The sequence below is a fragment of the Branchiostoma belcheri genome, unplaced genomic scaffold, assembly GCF_001625305.1.
Source record: "Branchiostoma belcheri isolate BF01 breed outbred unplaced genomic scaffold, Haploidv18h27 scaffold124, whole genome shotgun sequence".
Taxonomy (NCBI): domain Eukaryota; kingdom Metazoa; phylum Chordata; class Leptocardii; order Amphioxiformes; family Branchiostomatidae; genus Branchiostoma; species Branchiostoma belcheri.
In genome coordinates, this window is record NW_017802647.1 from 925730 (window position 1) to 943372 (window position 17643).

At 38.5% G+C, this 17643-nt stretch overlaps 2 protein-coding genes across 6 annotated transcripts in view; one reads left to right on the forward strand and one right to left on the reverse strand.

Moving 5' to 3' along the window:
* Positions 1–68: 68 nt before the first annotated feature.
* Positions 69–17643, forward strand: part of LOC109463287 (E3 ubiquitin-protein ligase TRAF7-like) — a 17731-nt gene continuing 156 nt past the window's right edge. The window contains exons 1-23 of one of the 5 annotated variants that reach the window (XR_002139819.1): positions 69–216; positions 876–987; positions 1636–1693; positions 2082–2158; positions 2402–2494; positions 2652–2691; positions 3109–3292; positions 3505–3580; positions 5049–5107; positions 5533–5589; positions 6231–6394; positions 6926–7005; positions 7339–7387; positions 7545–7597; positions 8221–8289; positions 8553–8653; positions 9869–9908; positions 10164–10280; positions 10617–10733; positions 11262–11381; positions 11916–12047; positions 12232–12351; positions 12758–15213. Coding sequence is in view for 4 of the 5 variants with exons in the window: in XM_019760030.1 (XP_019615589.1) it covers positions 922–987; positions 1636–1693; positions 2082–2158; positions 2402–2494; positions 2652–2691; positions 3109–3292; positions 3505–3580; positions 5049–5107; positions 5533–5589; positions 6231–6394; positions 6926–7005; positions 7339–7387; positions 7545–7597; positions 8221–8289; positions 8553–8653; positions 9869–9908; positions 10164–10280; positions 10617–10733; positions 11262–11381; positions 11916–12047; positions 12232–12351; positions 12758–12769 (1884 nt within the window). In the remaining variant the exon portion in view is untranslated. Of the gene's footprint in view, positions 217–875; positions 988–1635; positions 1694–2081; positions 2159–2401; positions 2495–2651; positions 2692–3108; positions 3293–3504; positions 3581–5048; positions 5108–5532; positions 5590–6230; positions 6395–6925; positions 7006–7338; positions 7388–7544; positions 7598–8220; positions 8290–8552; positions 8654–9868; positions 9909–10163; positions 10281–10616; positions 10734–11261; positions 11382–11915; positions 12048–12231; positions 12352–12757; positions 15319–17643 lie in introns of those variants that run through there. The other 4 variants (XM_019760030.1, XM_019760033.1, XM_019760031.1 and 1 more) reach the window with 4 other exon arrangements.
* The window catches only part of LOC109463277, an 8771-nt gene continuing 6697 nt past the window's right edge, over positions 15570–17643 (reverse strand). Inside the window, exons 11-14 of the mRNA XM_019760017.1 lie at positions 16963–17033; positions 16512–16602; positions 16291–16330; positions 15570–15995 (exon numbers count right to left, since the gene is read on the reverse strand). Coding sequence (XP_019615576.1) covers positions 15870–15995; positions 16291–16330; positions 16512–16602; positions 16963–17033 — 328 coding nt within the window. The 3' untranslated portion in view covers positions 15570–15869. The remainder of the gene's footprint in view (positions 15996–16290; positions 16331–16511; positions 16603–16962; positions 17034–17643) is intronic.

The following is a 17643-nucleotide window of genomic DNA, read 5'->3' on the forward strand; positions in this document are numbered from 1 at the left end:
AAATTAAACCCCCTTTAAAGATAAGCCCATTCGAATGGTCCAAAGGTCTCGCGAGATTCTCGTTTAGTAATCACGTGACCTCCAATTAGCCCCGAGATCCGGAAGCAGGAAAAAAACTGAGGAGAAACAGAAGACTTGGACAGGTTGTCGTCAAGACTTTGGAATTTAGCGAAACATGTTTCCTTGATACCGCGGAGAAGGCCTCTAGTTGGAATGGTAAGACCTATTTTGTTGTCCTCTCTTTTGCTGTGGAGGTAAGTGCCTTGATTTTGCGTTTATAAAGACATGACAAGTGTGTTTGTTGGGGGGAGGGCCGAGCTGGATGACAGTTTTCTGGCATGGTCATCTTGATAGTGAAAGTTGAACCTTTCCCCAGACAAGCCGGCTTTGGGAGCGCCGTTAGCTCAAGGAAACGGTTGGCATTATAGTCACTAACGATCACATCGAACCACAGTTGTACTGTAAGACGCCAAGTAGCCCTTGATAACTCGTAGAAATTCTTTTTATTGTTAAGTCCATTTCTTGATTTGCATTTTCTTACTGTTTGCTCTGTGTAAGCACATGTTTAAAACAGTGAAATAATTGTCAATCCATGGTTGTTACTGACCTGATTATGTTACTAGTATATTGCACACAAGAGTGCACAATGCAGCGTGTGCGACAGATTTCTATAATAAATTTCTAAAACATGAGGTCTGTCTAACTTTTGAGGTATAATTTCTTTCCGCCTATTATTAAATGTGTTCCACTTGCATGTAGTTACACTAGATACGATTTCAGATCACGCCATGTTTCTGTCGTTACCCTTGAATAACTGCGGTAAATTTACCTTGTTGATAAAACAAACTCGCTGACGTCAGTGTCTTCTTTCGCAGACCTGAATGGACAGAAGATTCCCATTTTGTCACACCTGAAGCAAGCATGGCCAGCAAGCAGCTCACTGCTGAGGAGGGGGCGGGCAGTGGTAGTGGCACTGATTCTCCTACTGTAGGTCCAACCTTACAGTCTTGAAACCATTTCTACAACTTTGTTTAAGAAGATTAAGTACTGTATATTCATATACTAGTATTTTTGCAGGGATTTGATTTCACAATACAATGTAGATATATAAAGTAGGTGGCACCGATTCTCCTTCTGTAGGTCCAACAGACACAGTACAGTCAACCGTTTGTGCAACTTTGTTTGTTTAAGAAGATTAAGTACTGTATATTCATGTATTTTTGCAGGGATTTGATTTCACAATAGAAGTAGAAAGGAGGTTTTCGCAGTGTTTTAAGCTTGAAGTCAAAACGGTTTTGTAGCATAAAAACACATGTTTTGTGGTGTCATGATTTTGCTGTGGAGAGGCATCACAAAAAAAAAATTAAACCACTGCAAACATTTGAAGATTTGTCGTGTATCAGATTGTTGAGGCAAGTTCATCAAGTTCTTGCTTAACAAAGAAAAACTAGTGAAAGTTATTTTTACATCTGTTCACTAGTGCCATATAATTGCCTGGTAGTAATTCACAGCTAGTTGTTTGAATGTCATGGTATTGTCATGGTATGATTAAAAAGAATGATAATCTTCTGAATGGCACCATTGGTTGGGCTAAAACTTCTAACATACTTTGTTCTTTTTTCTATTTCAATGTAGCCATCAAGGAGACTAGAGACAACCTTTGGACCAGGTTATTCCACAGTCACAACACTGGGTATGGGTTAACCTCTTACACTATGTGTAATACTTATAAGAATGATAAGACAGTTCATCCATTTTACTTCAATGAGCTGACATATTACAATATATGCATGTATATGTCAACCTTTCATTTCTATTGGTGTCAGTACTTTAAGGATTTTATGAAATGGTAAAGCTTACTGAGTTTCATTTTAATGATATTTTGTCAGCTCGTAAAATGACATTTGATCTTTGACAGAAGTATAAATTAAGGACAAATTCGGTATGTTTTTTTGTTGTTAAAAACAACTTTCTAAAGTCTGCTTTAGATCATATTGTACACTACAAGCCCAGAAACATGAGTTTGCAGAAGGGATGTTGTCTGCACTGTTGTTGAGAGCATTTACCCCTTTGTATTGCAGTAGCTGAGGGCTCACCAAACTATCCATGGCAGAAGTCCCAGTCATTTGACAGTGATAATGAAGAAGAAATGTCTGATGTAAGTTCACATCCTGGTAGTGGTACAAGACAGACTTAATTGTGCAACTACTCTAATTTAGACTCATTAGGTGCAGTATTATAAAGTGTCATCAATATGTATGGTTGTTAGAACACTGTGTTATTGGCACTTGTATAATGCGAAGATCGATAAGTCTACAGGGCGTAATCAGTGCTAATCAATTTAGATGTCCATGTTGTAATTTGGGAACACAGAGAATTATTGACATCTCCTCTGTTTCAGGAGCCCTTGGTGTTTACAGAGACACCCTCATCCAAGTTGTTCTGCCTGTTGTGTGAGAGGGTCTTTAAAGATGCTGTCATCACAACATGTGGGGTAGGCAACATTTCTACACATCATTTCTTTCGTTTTCAACCTCAGTAGCCTAATGGTAAAATACTATGTTCACTGTAAGATAGGATTTGCTTTAATTGTGACATTATCAAGGCTGTTTTTCTAATAATAATATTCTATTGTCTTATTTCCAACGCAGCACACTTTCTGTAGGTGGTGCGTCAACATGAAGACAAATGGTAAGGCCACAAGCTGTTATTAAAATAAATGGCCATAACACTTAAACCCTCTTATTAACTAAACATTCCTCATACACTTAAGTACCCTACAACTAGATGACTATAATTCCAATGTTGTTAGGTGCAGGCAATACCCTTTTCACACACATACATATGACATGACTACTGTAAATTCATTTACTTTTGTAGTGGTTTTAGTTCACGGTAGGGATAAAAAGATTTTTACAGTGTCTTAAATTTGTGGATGAAACAATTCTGTAGTACAGTAGCAACACATTGGAAATGCATATCCACACTGTTATGAAGTTACGGTGGACAGGTTGCCACAAAAGTGGCAAAAGCAACATGATTTTGAAGGGGTGGGTCCAATGGAGGCAGTCTTGTATTAAAGAATGTTTGATCTTCTGTATCCTGTAGAAAAGTGTCCGGTGGATGACAGTAAGCTGTCGGTGGTGGTAGCAAACATCGCAGTATCGGAGCAGATCGGAGAACTCTTCATCCACTGTAAATATGGCTGCCAGCAGGCGGACGGCGGCAAGATGGGGGAGTGGGAGCTGGACCCCAGGGGCTGTCCCATGACCGTCAGGGTGAACGCCAGAAAGTGAGAGAAAAAACATTACATTTTGATCAATCTAAAGCTTTGCAATGGGCGCTTGATGCATTTGTGACATTCTCTTCACAGATACATTCTCTGGATGTTGTAGGTATTAGTTGGTTCTTGATATGCTACTTGATGGTTGAGTTAGAGCATAAAAGCAAGAAAAGCATTGTACAGTATTCTCTTTGTGACAAACATTGTGTCTTGTTTCCTAGGGAGCATGAGGCCTCCTGTGGATACGCACCAGTGTCATGTCCTAACAACCCCAACTGTCCCCCTCTGAAGAGAATGGTAAGTCTTCGTGGAGCAACATTTGTATCACAGCTGTCTTATTCCTATGATTCCCCCTGCAATGCTACCTGTCATGGATTTTTAGTAAGAACAAAAGAGCTATCTAAGATAGTCAGATGAGCCATCTAAGCGATTCAAATGAAGACAAAACAAAATTCAGCATTCAATTATTACCTGTAATAAGTCTGGCTGGTGGAAAAGATCTTTGTTGAATTTCATTAAAGAGCAATCTGGTATGTTTGTAATATTACAAGAGTCAAATAATCAGAATCACAGGGCAATGATAGAATAAAAAGGAACAAATACATCTCCAGTTAATGCAATGATATTGCAAACAAAAACAGCCCTACATTTTAAAGACTACTGGTATCTAAGTGTCTTCCTTTGCTTAACACCCTGCTGAACAAAGTTCTTTACACGCAACCAATGTTTTTCAACTTGCAATGTTTTGGTCGACAGACTGCCACACCCAACTTTTACCAAAATAGCAGGTGAAACAAACGTTGAATGTTGTATGTAAACAACATTGTCTACCAGCGGTGAAACAAGTCACGACTTGAGTGTCTGATTTCAGGAACTTTCTGGTAGTAATTCTGGAATTTTCTGGTAGTAATTCACTTCTTTGCAGTGCTAGTTGTTTGAATGTCATAACATTGTCAATGCCTTACTGAACGAAGTTCTCAATGTTTTTTAAGTTCCAATGTTTTGGTTGACCAACTGCCACACCCACCCTCTACCAAAATTCAGCACTGGTAAAAAACAAACCTCTGTTGTGTGTAAATAAGCTGGTTTACCAGCCTGGTGACGCAAGTCATGACGTGTCTGATTTCAGGAACTTGAGGAACACTTGTCTGGTAGTAGCTTTGCAGCGCTAGTTGTTTGAATGTCATGGTATTGTCAATGCTCTGCTGAACAAAGTTCTATACACACAACTAGTGCTGTGTACCTAAACTCACATTTAGGTTCAGATCCAGATTCAAATCCAGAGGGGTAGGTTCAGTTCCAGACTCGTAAGTCCAGACCTAAACCCATGGCATATACAAAATTGCATGTTGGCAACCATGTAATGTATGGGCAAAACTGTGGCTACATAACATGAATGCCAACACTTGATGATGCCCGATGGCAAGGTTTCTTCATTTTGCAATCTATGAAAGGTTTTATGTGGTTTGGAAAGAAAAGGGGTATGTGACATGGCTTTTTTTGTGATAAGTCCGGAATCGGTTCTTGACTTTCAGGTTTTATTGAACTTGAACCTAAACAGTCCAAGTCCGGAACCGGTCCAGCAAACCGGTACACAGCACTACACACAACCAATGTTTTTCAACTTGCAATGTTTTGGTCTACCGACTGCCACACCCACCCTCTACCAAAATAGCAGCAGGTGAAAAACAAACTTTTGTTGTGTGTAAATAAGCTGGTTTATCAGGCTGGTGAAACACATCACGACTTGAGTGTCTGATTTCAGGAACTTGAGGAACACTTGAAGCAGCGTGACCATATCAGATGTCCTCACCACAAGTATGGGTACGTACTCAGTTCCTGTCAATCACCATAGACTTCTCACTACTCAGCTACTTTTTGTGCTGCAAATTTCCAATTGTGTCAATATTTACAAAACAGTGTTGCTGTAGTAGCATGTCGGTTTACTAGTGTTTAGTTATGCATTATGGTACCTACATGTTTGCATGTGCATCTGTGTGTATCTTCCTTGGCATCGTGCCATCTTCTGGATCCTTCTGGAAGCCCTGGTTGCTTGGGCTATAGGCATCGTTTCCTGTACACAGCAAAGGAATCCATTTCCTGGTTCAAAAAGTCATTTTGCTGCTCAAATTCAATTCCTGTTGCGGAGGCTTGTAGCAAGGTTGCTTCGTGTGGTGAAAGTATTTTTTTTTTTCGCTTTTCACAAAATTCTTAACCCTAACCCTGACTATCTTTTTTTCTTACTTTAGATGCACATTTGTGGGCACCAGTGGTGATGTGTCCCACCACCTGACTAACATCTGCAGGTAGGTGGACTTCTACTTACTTAAACCCCTTATATCTGTGCAGCACAGGGTTGGTGGAAGGCATTAAGATGTAGAATCAGGGAAAATAGTCAAATGTTATTTTTGAGGTTCTCCGAGTATTGTTGGACATGTTTGTTTAGGGTGTAGCATTGACGTCTGTGACTAGAATAACAGACTATTTTGTAACAAACATTTCCTTGAACCAAAAGCTTCAGGCACCCCAAAGTAACAATCTCTGCATTGTACATATCAGACGACACTATTTTCAGAATGCCCATTCTGCAGTGTAGATTTTGCAGAGACATTTTCAATATTGTTGAAGAAAAATTAAGCAACCTCCAGTTTTGCAGACTGAAAATATCTGGCAAGGGGTTCAATGGAGCTTTTGTGTTTACTACTGACTCTATAATATACATTCAAGTAATTTTGATGGCATGTATTTTTCAAATTGCATGTAAAATGTAAAACGTACAATTTTGTATATGCTGTGGGTTTAGATCCAGACTTGTAAGTGTGCATTTGCAGAAAGTCTTTCCGAATTGCCGAGCAAAATTGTGACTTTCTGCAATATTGCAAAACACTGAAGAAATGTATTTCTACCACTGATAATACAATGGATGGTTGGTTGTCCCCTCCTGCAGGTTTGAAGGCATTAAGGAGTTCCTGCAGCAGACGGAGGATAAGATGCGTGAGATGCAGCTGCAGCTGGCGCAGAAGGACCAGGAGATCGCCTTCCTCAGGTCCATGCTCGGCAGGCTCTCCGAGAAGATTGACGCACTCGAGAAGTCCGTGGAGGTCAAGCTGGGTAAGACAACAGAACAGTTCAACTAAGACTTAAAAGTACATTGTATAGTAGAATTAAGAAACTTTGTGTTGTATGGTAACCTTTTAGCATTAGCATTGTTCCTGTAGTGCAGGAAATGTGCTTACATGTAAATTTCCCATTATTCTGTATCTAGGTGTTAAAGTAAAGCTTTTTTATGCACACAAGTTTAGGTTAAATTTATATTTGCAAATCCATGCCAGAGGGCTAATTGCAACATACAATGTATACAACATACATGTACATATATGAAGTAACTTTTCTATTCAGAACAAGTCACTATTCTATTCAGAATACAATCTAAACTTTTGGGTTTGACTTCTTTATTTTTATTTAACATTATTCTTAAATGTACTGAAACTTCTAACTATAACTTTTTTTGTTTAGGAAAACTAAGAGAAAGCTTTGACGTTTCATTTGGTTGTTTTTAGCATCATTCCATGTTATTGTATCCCACCAGGAAGTGAAATAGAATACGTCGTTGGCTATAATGACTGTGTTTTCTAAATATAGATGTGTTGGACGAGAGCTGTAATAAGCTTCAAGATGAAGTCATGGAGTCAAGAAGAGACTGTGCCCTGATCAATGTAAGTGTAAGTGAGGGTGTCACATATGGAGTTAACCTAATGTTTGTTAATTGTACATAAATGTATTAACACAACTTCATGGTGAAATTGTACAGCATACATGTACATGGTAGGGCCTCTTTACATGTAATTAGACTTTCCTGAGAGTATTCAATCTATAGCCTCCTAAGCTAAATGTGGATCCAAATAAAATCAAAGTCAAAGGTAGCCTTTGATTTCCAGATTTGTATTGGTTAGGCATCAGGGATAATGTTAATTGAAATATATGTAATGTACTATTGAAATCTATGTCTAAAGATACAAGTATGCACTGAGACACATTTCTTTGTTCCAACACAGGATGAGCTCTCTCACATCAATGCAAGATTGAACACTGGAGTTGTAGGAAGTAAGTTTTTTTAAAGAATTGAGTTGTATATCACTGGATAAAGAAGTAGTGACAATCCTGATTCAGTAATCTGGTACATGTATTGCTTGCCTAATGTTTCCATGTCACATATGTGACTGTAACAGCCCCATGAATTGTGTATTTCCCTGTCTTTCAGCTTTGGATCCTCAACAGATCTTCAGATGCAAGGGAACTTACGTTGGTCATCAGGTAGAGTACAATGTTATATGCTTCCAGTTACTATGTACAAAAATAAGGTTTTGATATCAAAACATGTATCAGGGCTCAAAATTAACATTGTCCCAGTGTCAAATGACACTAAATTTTCAGCTTGGGACAATTCAAATTACGTTTCGGGACAATTTCGGGGCAATTTGAACATTCTGAGACCTTTCACGTCATTTGGGAACGTGATCCATCCATCCTACTGCTGGCTGCCGGCAGCCCATAATACTCTAACAAACATTTAAATTTGACCAATCAAGGATTCCAAATACCGGGGAGGGGGGCCTTAAAGATGGTGCCGTGCCCATGATATTATCATGTATTTCCCTACGTTTACTTATAAAGTGGACTTCAAGTTGTACAAATTCAGTTGTTGTTTTCTTATTGTTGTCATTAACTTATTTCCTGAAAAGCAGGCTGGGACAGTCCATCTTCAGTTCGGGACAATTGAAATCTATATTCAGGACAATTCTGGGACAGTAGTAAAAAAAGTTAATTTTGAGGCCTGATGTATGCTTTTCCTGCAAGTGATTGTTGTAGATGTAATTGTGATTTTATATAGAAGCATGGAAGAAGTGAACCAATGTTGTACCATTTGTTGTCTGTAGGGACCTGTGTGGACACTGTGTGTCCATGGGGATCTGTTGTTCAGTGGATCCTCTGACAAGACAATCAAGGTAAGACTAAAAGTTGTTTTTAAAGACGGGTCAAGTGTATGAATTGTGAGAGATTTAGATGGTTGTTTCTTTCACGTTTGAGAAAATGATTAAGGGAAGTAAGTTTCTATGTGATTTGTCATCACAGTATCTACAAATACATATTATTAATTAATGTTACATAGGTTAACACAGTACTGTAAGGAATTTCCAATTACGTATAATAGTTCTTCTATTTTTGTGGCTGTAACAGAAGTTTAAAGCGTTTTTGCTGGCTGTTACAGGTTTGGGACACATGCACCAACTACAAGTGCCAGAGAACATTGGAGGGACACACAGGCATTGTGTTAGCCCTCTGTATCCACAAGTATGGACCTCCTCATGGGTAGATCACAGGCACAGACATGCCTTCTTCCAATGTCTTCATCCTCTGGCATAAAATATATACACTAGATACAGACTGCTTTATCAGTTGAAGTTTGGAAAGTGCATTGCATACATTTAAAGCAATATTTGACTAATGAGTCATTATTACTTTTGAATAATATGCTGTTTTTTAGCAGATGTGAACACAGAAATCCAATGCATGTACTGTCTTTTGACTTGTTGAAAAATTGAGTGTCTCAAACAACAAGGTTATGAGACATTGTAATCAGAGAACTATTAAACAAACAACTACATGCCAGAGGAGTTGAAGGGATTGGAAAATGACAGTTGTGTGACACCAGGCTTTGGTTCCTTTTTCTTTTCTTACTAATCCTAGGAACTTGTTAGATGTCTATCCCTGATTTACCCTTCCCTTCCCTCTTTGGTAAGGCCATGTTGATTTGATTATATGGATGACATCAGCGCGTGCATGAATTTTTGTCCGTCAACAAAAAAAAAGTTTTCAGCCATACTGTAAATGAGCAAAAATATACCGTAAGTTGCAAAAAAAAATATTTAAAAACCATACCAATGTCGTAGAATGCCAAAAATCAAACAAAAAAGATGAAAATGTAAAGAAATAAATTTGAAGAGTAGATTATTCGCCAAACCATATTCTGTGTCATTTGTTCAACCTTCATGACCATGTAGATTTCGTAATGAAAGCAACTTTTTTTTTGCCAAACTTTTTTTTTATTCGCACGTGCGCATCAGTTTTGGGGTTCCCAGAGGATGTCATCCATATAATCAAATCAACATGGCCTAATGTGGGCACAAGGTAGTGATAGACAAATAGCTGACATCACACTGTTAACGCTTCAGACAGATTCGATCACCAGAAGAACACCAAATTTCATAATTGTGAGAATCAAGCTTATTTTTTGCCTGAAAATCTACCAGTACATTGGTTAGGTTTGGGTGATCTGCAAACAGTGGCTGATCCTTAAAAATTGAGAGAACAGCAGGGGTATCCATCCAAAAATGATCTTTTGAGCTCACAGACTCATTGGGCAGACTATATTCTTGCTGTGTGATGCCAGCTTCAGTATGATATGTAGGTGTCAAGTGTTAATCAATGATTAGATACAGGTAGCCTTTATGATAATGGTGTAATAATGTACATAGGCAAAGAAGTATTTTGTAGTTATTTGAATAAAATTTCCGTTCCTTTCAGCAACAAGTTGTACAGTGGCTCTGCTGACTGTTCCATCATGGTAAGAAAGGACGTCCATTACAATCTCTTTTAACTTGTCTCTTAAAATTTGGCTTTGGGCAGTATCATAATCGACGTCATTTTCATGTTTCAGAATTAGTCTTTTCTTGCAACTTGATTCAAGTATACCTGCTATTGATAACTATTGTCTTTGAAATGGAAAAGATGATAGTTCTATTGTGACACATACTCAAAACTCTGGTATCATAATTATTATCTGATAAGTGTCAAACTTTTCTTTGTCCCTGTTCCGCAGGTGTGGGATATCCCATCGCTGGAGCACATGAAGACTATCCAGGCCCACGATAACCCAGTCTGCACCCTGGTCGCTTCCAACAACCTGCTCTTCAGCGGCTCACTCAAGGCCATCAAAGTAAGTTCTCAAGTAAATTCTCAAGTACAAGTACATTGTACATGCACAAATAGCCACGCTTTTCTCTCTTACTGCCGTAGTTGTATGTCATCCTTTAGATTGTCTATTGCTTATGTAAAGTACATGTATATATCTGAAGCTACACTAATGTCTTATCAGGTGTCACTCTTTTGAACAAAATATTATTACATTGTATTATGACTACATAAAGTAAGTTACCATAGCCTGTTTTGAGCCTGCTCCTTTGTACATTGGTGGTCCAATACCTCTGGAAAACTACACTTTGTCTTGTCAGGGTTTAGTCTTTGTAACCACAGTTTTTTTTTTCTCCCCCAGGTCTGGGACATCCACACCCTGCAGTTGAAGAGAGAACTAACAGGACTGAACCACTGGGTGCGAGCCCTGGTGGCCTCCACACACTACCTGTACAGCGGGTCCTACCAGACCATCAAGGTACACAGAACATCAGACCAAGTTGATTTTTCATACAAAGGCATATAAGTAAAATCATTCTTTATTTGAACATAAGGCCACACCAATTTTATTTGTTGGTTCTCAGATTCTTCTTCATTTTTTCTGATTTGCAAAAAAAAAGATTCTCAAATATGCTCATATTTTGTCCGCAACAGTTGAGAAAAGTCTTTTTCTTCCTGGTTGTTATAGTTTTTCCAGCTATCAATGCAGTGGTTTGATTAAAAGTTCAAAATTCATTGTTTAAGTATTAAGCCAGCCTTTTGTGTTGACTTCATGGCTCGTATTGTAGCATTTGGGGCTATAATAGGATGCCTAGACCTGGTTTTATTTTTTTTTTTTTTCACCCTAACGTTTCATATTTTTGCTAAAAAGATCTGAGAACCAACAAATTAAATTGGTGTGGCTTAAAAAAATTGACTTAAAGTCCAGGTCACATTAGTCATTGCTGAACATGCAGGGGAACATTTACCAGTAGTATATTGAACATGTCTTTTTTGTATGTTTCAGATCTGGGACCTGAAGAGCCTGGAGTGTGTGCATGTACTGCAGACATCAGGAGGCAGTGTGTACTCCATTGCCATCACCAACCACCACATACTATGTGGCACCTACGAGAACTGCATACATGTAGGTTCAACAGACATTCACTGGGTCACTGTAGGATGGTGTGCATTGCATAATGTAGTAGCATTAAAACAAAGACTGCTGCATAGAACATGTACAACAAGGACTAATTATTTAATAAGTATAATTATTACATTAAGTGCACTGTCAACTGCAATTTATATGATGTCTTCAATTTATGTGAAATAAATCAATATTATTATTAAGGTCTTTAAATAAATAAATAATGCTTTGTATAACTTCAGCAAAAAGCTAACTTTCACTACAATGCATTTCTACATTCTTTTGTAGCAGCTGCAGGTTTTAGTTTCTGTATTGTTGAAGTTGTAGATATGGTAACTAGGCCAGCATCTGGGTATGAAATAATCTGTTACAATGTGTTTCTTTCAACGTACTTTTATTAGATAATGAAAAGAGGCACTAAGGACAGTACACTGAATCTGTTTCCATTACATCCTGTACTATGATTGTCTTTCTATATATAAGGACATGAAACAGTCTTTACTGAGTTTTAAACAATTTTGTGTCTGTCCACAGGTGTGGGACTTGGATACCCACGAGCAGATCCAGACCCTGACAGGACATGTGGGCACAGTCTACGCACTGGCTGTGGTCAACACTCACGAGGGGACCAAAGTCTTCAGTGCCTCCTACGACAGGTCACTGAGGGTGAGTTCAAAACTCCTGTAATTCCTGATTTTTTCACAGTCCTTTTACATTTGCAGTTTTTGCAGCCACTTAAGTACCACAAACTTATCATTTTCTTTTTCCTGCACCTACCACCACCTTGAACATCTACCTCCATCTCTATTGTTGTTGCTTCTTCGTTGACTCGTTTTTGGCAACTCCTCAGGTGTGGAGCATGGACAACATGATCTGCACACAGACGCTGCTGCGTCACCAGGGCAGCGTGGCCTGCCTGGCTGTGTCCAGGGGAAGGGTGTTCTCTGGAGCTGTCGACAGTACAGTCAAGGTCAGGGCCCTCAGTCTTTTCCTCTGGGTACAGGAGTGTTTTTCGGGTGGCTGAGATGTGGGTCTGTCCAGAGTAGGTTGACAGTATGTGGGTAGAAGGAAGGTTGATGACAGGCAGAACCACAGAGGGTCTAAGAATCTGGCAGGGAGCCATAGGCTGATGACATGGGGTAATTCAAGAAGCTAAGGATTGCATGCTTCCTGGTAGTCTGAAAACCCTGGTAAAAAGAAAGATTTAAACTTATACACATGACTTACGAAGGAGCTTTCAGACAGCATCTGCCATATTTCTTAAGCTACTGAAAAAGGTAGTTGCGAGACCTGTAGGTCAACACTGGTCTTAAATCTCTGATTTCTTGTTTTATATGATTAGATTTACTTAGTGTACATTCTGTTTGCTCCTGCAGGTGTGGCAATAGCCACCAGGGGGCGCTGCAACACTGAGGGAACCTTGCACCATCAATCCATTATGAAGAGGGTGGACAAATTTCACAGAGATCTATTTTCCTACAAACAAGAGATGAGTATTAGACTATACATGGTGTATGTATATATGGTCGCTCTATTGAGAGGAGGCAACATGTTATCATTTGTCAGCAAATAACGTCAAGGGACGGAGGTTGCAATTTCTTTCTTCCAGACACCACAGTCAGGGGCCTTTTATATACCGACAACACAGGAGCAATCTCCATCCTGACGGTGATTTTATTCCCAGTCCTTTTCTACATGTATTTAGGGAGAGGTGAGTCTTTTTAAGTAAGGTAGGATGCATCCAGAAATATAAAAAAGAGATAGCCACGGGGGCAAACTCTCCTACAGCAAATTTTCTTCGCACTCGAGTGTTGCAATAGCTCCAAGGCAGGGGAACCAGTTCTGTTACGGCAATCGATCGGCATGGGGCATCGTTTGGGTATAGATAGAAGAGCTATGGGTGGTTGAGAAATGCAGAAAATCGTTGCCTCAGGAATATTCTGGGCACGTCTGTCCAAAGCTCTGCTGAGGAAGGTAGCAGAAGGCAGTTGTACAGTATGGTAGAGTTCTAAGCAGTGCAGGCCATGACCAAGGTGTATTCTTGTCTACAATGGCTTACTGCTATTATGGTTTTAAAAGGTGACAAGTTGTCGACCCAACAATAGAATTTCTTGTATAGGAAAGGGGCTTTTAATTTCAAAACACGTAAAAGTATTTAGATTTATTCAGACAAGCTTATGCAGTCATTTTAGGAAATTATAACTATATACAACAAATGTATATCTATATTGTAATTTTTAGGTGAGGATTTTACTTATGTGCCATGGCATGGCATTTTAAAAGAGTGGGTACATGTAGCTCCTTCCTGTACTGAAAAATCAAATGTTTCTACACTTGTACAAATTATATGTTCTGAAGGAGGATTGTGAATGGCTTATATAACTAATGCTAGGAGGACTTGGCAAAGAAGAGGTGCCCGTTCTTAGCAATAGGGGTTTACTACTAAAAGAAATGCCAACATTTCTATATCAGTGTTAGTAAAAAGGGTATTCACTGTATGCTATATCACATGGTGAATACTCTACCAACCTAAAAGGTACCCGTCTGTAGAAGTAAATGGCTAAAGCTCTAAAGTGGAAAGGATGAAAGTGTAAAAATAGTGAAATTTGCATAAACCTGTCACTATGGGAACAGTGTATGTACATCAAAGCTTATTTAGAGAAGTGCTGTCCGACTTATATAGCATGCTATAGCCAGAAAGGAAACCGTCACTTAAGATTTGGCTGGGATTATTGAAGTGTATGTACACAAAATTAAAAGAGGGAGGGGCTGTCAGAAATGTTTGTATAACCTACTTCCCAGCAGTGAAAATGCCCTTAAATCAGGAGAAAATGTAGCATTATAACAAAGGGCTCCAGCACTAACGAATATGTTTGTACTGTTAGTTTTACCAAAAGGCAGGGCTATAGAGCTCACACTACTACAGTAGCTCAGATCACCAAACTAGGTGAAGACTTCTCGTCAATGTAATGGCTTGGGTTGCAGCTTGCATTTACAAAGTCTGCTTGTTAACAGGGCAGCTTCATGTAAACAAGAAAGAAAACAGAGAGAGTTCTTTCACTATTGGGATAAAGTAAAGTACACCTTTGACAATCATAGTTTTTAGTTTAGCCACACTGAAATAACAATGCTTACTGTGGTAGTAAAAAGTAATCTGTAATGTAAAACAACAGCACCTACTGTAACAGCACATGTATAACTACTGTCTTTTTATTTACCAAATTAATCAGACTTGATTAATACCAGTAGTTTGATTTGAAAGAGTGTTATACATGTAAGTGTACCAAATGGCTAGAATGGCAAAACACTTGAATAGTAAACCGTCTGTATCAGTGCATCTGCCAATATGTATGGCTATGGCAGGTAAATTCTACATCACACATTGAAGAGTGGAATGTTAAATGACCTACAAGTTGCCATCTTATCCAGTTGTACAGATTTAGTGTTGTACATAAGCGTATCGAGTTTTAGCCTTGACGTCGTCAGTAAGGTTTCTTTTCCAAGGGCTCCAAGTACCTGTACCTGTAACTCTCCCTCAGGTGAACCTATGTTTTGAAATCCCAACCATCAGGAGATCCTTCTGTAAATAGTTTTTACCCAAAGCCCAAATAGATACGAACACATGGACCTGTATATGGTCACTTTCAAAACTTCCATCTTTGTGCAGAGAGACTTTAACTATGTACCCTGTTAAGAAGCATGTGTACATTGAGAAATTGAAATGATATAGTCATCTTGTGAAACAGAACTATAGAAGTTCTCCCAAAATCGATGTCTACAGTATTTTAGGGGTAAGGTTGCTTTTTTATGATTATGTCTGCATTGGTAAGAGGTGGGAGCGGTTGTCTCCTGTGATGTAAATTGATTCACTATCTATTTGGCAAAGAATACTGTGCCAAAAACAGCTATGCCATAATAAAATACCTCATCATATATTTGGAGTTCTGTCCTTTTTGTGTGTGACTGTGGTTTCTAACCTAGCTTGTATACTTTTTGGTTTCTTATGTCAGTATACATCAGTATTAACTGGAAAATTATCTGGAAAATTGTTGCACTTGAGAAGAATATCTACTGTTCCTTGAGAAATAATGAAGAGTAAAATCAGAATGCTTATGATTTTATTATCTAAACATCCCACATAAGAGTAACATATAAATGTATCTAATACAAATGGTGTGAAAAAAATATACTCTAAATGTTCTTTTTGATATTACCAGCACTCACTGGACTACTATGTACATTCCACCAGTCTGGTCTGTCATTTTGCTTCAATCTACAACTACAAATGGGTCATGGAAATACATCATTGGATATAAGTACAAGGCTAAACATATTAATCTTTTAAATGTATGTTTCATCCTCTCAGACATTTCATTTTTTATTTTATTTTAGCCAAACATTTTTGGTCTATAGGAAGGAAGAATCTTCAGCTTATACTTGTGTGTGAAAAAATATTGTATATTTTGTAACATGATCACCCATTATGTATTATAATGACAGCTTTCTGTTGGCCAATGCTGGGTGCAGTTGTGCCAGCTCCTGTAGACTCTCTTGTCTCTGTCTCCTGATAGAAGCCAGCACCACCTCACACTCATCAGTGTACTCTAACTCTCGCTGGAAAACATGGGCATGTGTCAGGGTTACACACTACAGAAGTCCTGTGGAATGTATGCCTGATGCATGACTATTGGGAGGGAAAAAGGAAGAATGGAAGGAAGGAAGGATGGATGGATGGATGGATGGATTGATGGATGGATTATTGTTTGCAGTGAAGAAATTAGATCAACTTCATGTTACATTCACAACTGACACAGGTTTTCTATCAAGAAAACTTTGTAACTACTACCTTAAAGAATGAAAACACCCTGTATGATGGAGTCAAAGATGTATCAAAGAAATGTGTACCTACCATGTGGGTTATACCTTCAGCTTTCGGCTCAGATGGTCTCCTGTAATATGCAAGACAGACAATTGGTTTCCGACAAAGTAAGATCTACCATAACAGGGATTTGCAGAAAAACATGAACAAGCTTCTGCAAAGCATGGAATGCACATATCTACATTAAGTTAATTTGCGAAGCGTGCAATATCTATATTGTGTTAGTTTAAATCTGAGCAAAAACTGCTCACATTGGAGCCTCGTTTGTAAAAGGTTTTATGTCGTCGGACATGCTATCTTGCTGCTGGACCACAATATTGTCTGTTTCTTCTCGTTCCATTCCTGTGGAGAATTGATGACCATGTTACAAGAAAAAATGTACAGTTTTCAACAGTCTTGAAATTTTTGGTAGTATCTAAATTGTCAGTACCATTATGGAAAACCAGCATTTCTGACTGGTGCACTGTATAACAGTTTACTGCTCTTTGGTAAAATAAACAAACCTTTGCAAGGACTCTCTATATTACACTGAACAACTTGCATGTACATGTAAGCCATTCCTTCTACCAGTAACGTTATAAACCTCCTAACAAAACCATGATATCCCAAAGTCATCACAACGAACTTCTAGATTTGTTTAACAACACAGGACATATTATTAGCTACATTTCTACCACACGGTGGTTTGTGTTTTGTACTCACCTTGTAGGATACTATCAAGCTCATCTATTTCTTTCCTAATTTCCTTCATGGATTTCTCTCTTTCATTGCTCCTGAAGTGAACAAGGCAGAGTACAGGTGAGTTCAGCATGTTTTGACCATTTCTACATTATGAACTTTTGTATTGAAATGCAAAATAGATGTTTCTTTTCAGCAGTCTGATATCACATTGTTTAGTGTAGTAGCTCAAGAGGTAGTCACCAGTTGGAAGACTGCGAAGTAGGTGAACTTTCTTTTTCTATCTATCTAAACTTTTCTTACAGATTATCTTCAAGAGCACCCTTGGGATGACAAAATGTACTGCAATAATACATTGGATTTATTCCCAAGTTTGCATTTGCTAGGATATCAGTTATAGATTAGAGTATGATTATTTAGGACCTAACTTAACATTGAGAATGCCATGATACTTTCAGCCTGCAGATAACCTATAGTCCTGCTTGTGAACTGACCCAAAACCTTTTGTTTACCTCGGAGCCACTCTAAACAAAGGAGACGCAACAAGAGAGAAACAGCCAGCCGGAGAAAACAAACCGTCCTTTCAGCCCTGATACCTAATACCTCTTATATAACCCTACTTCAACATACGATGTGTGTGCCCCTTCACTTTCAGGTGTACTCAACTAGAACGCTGTGTCAGGTTTGGAGCCACAGTTTACAGAT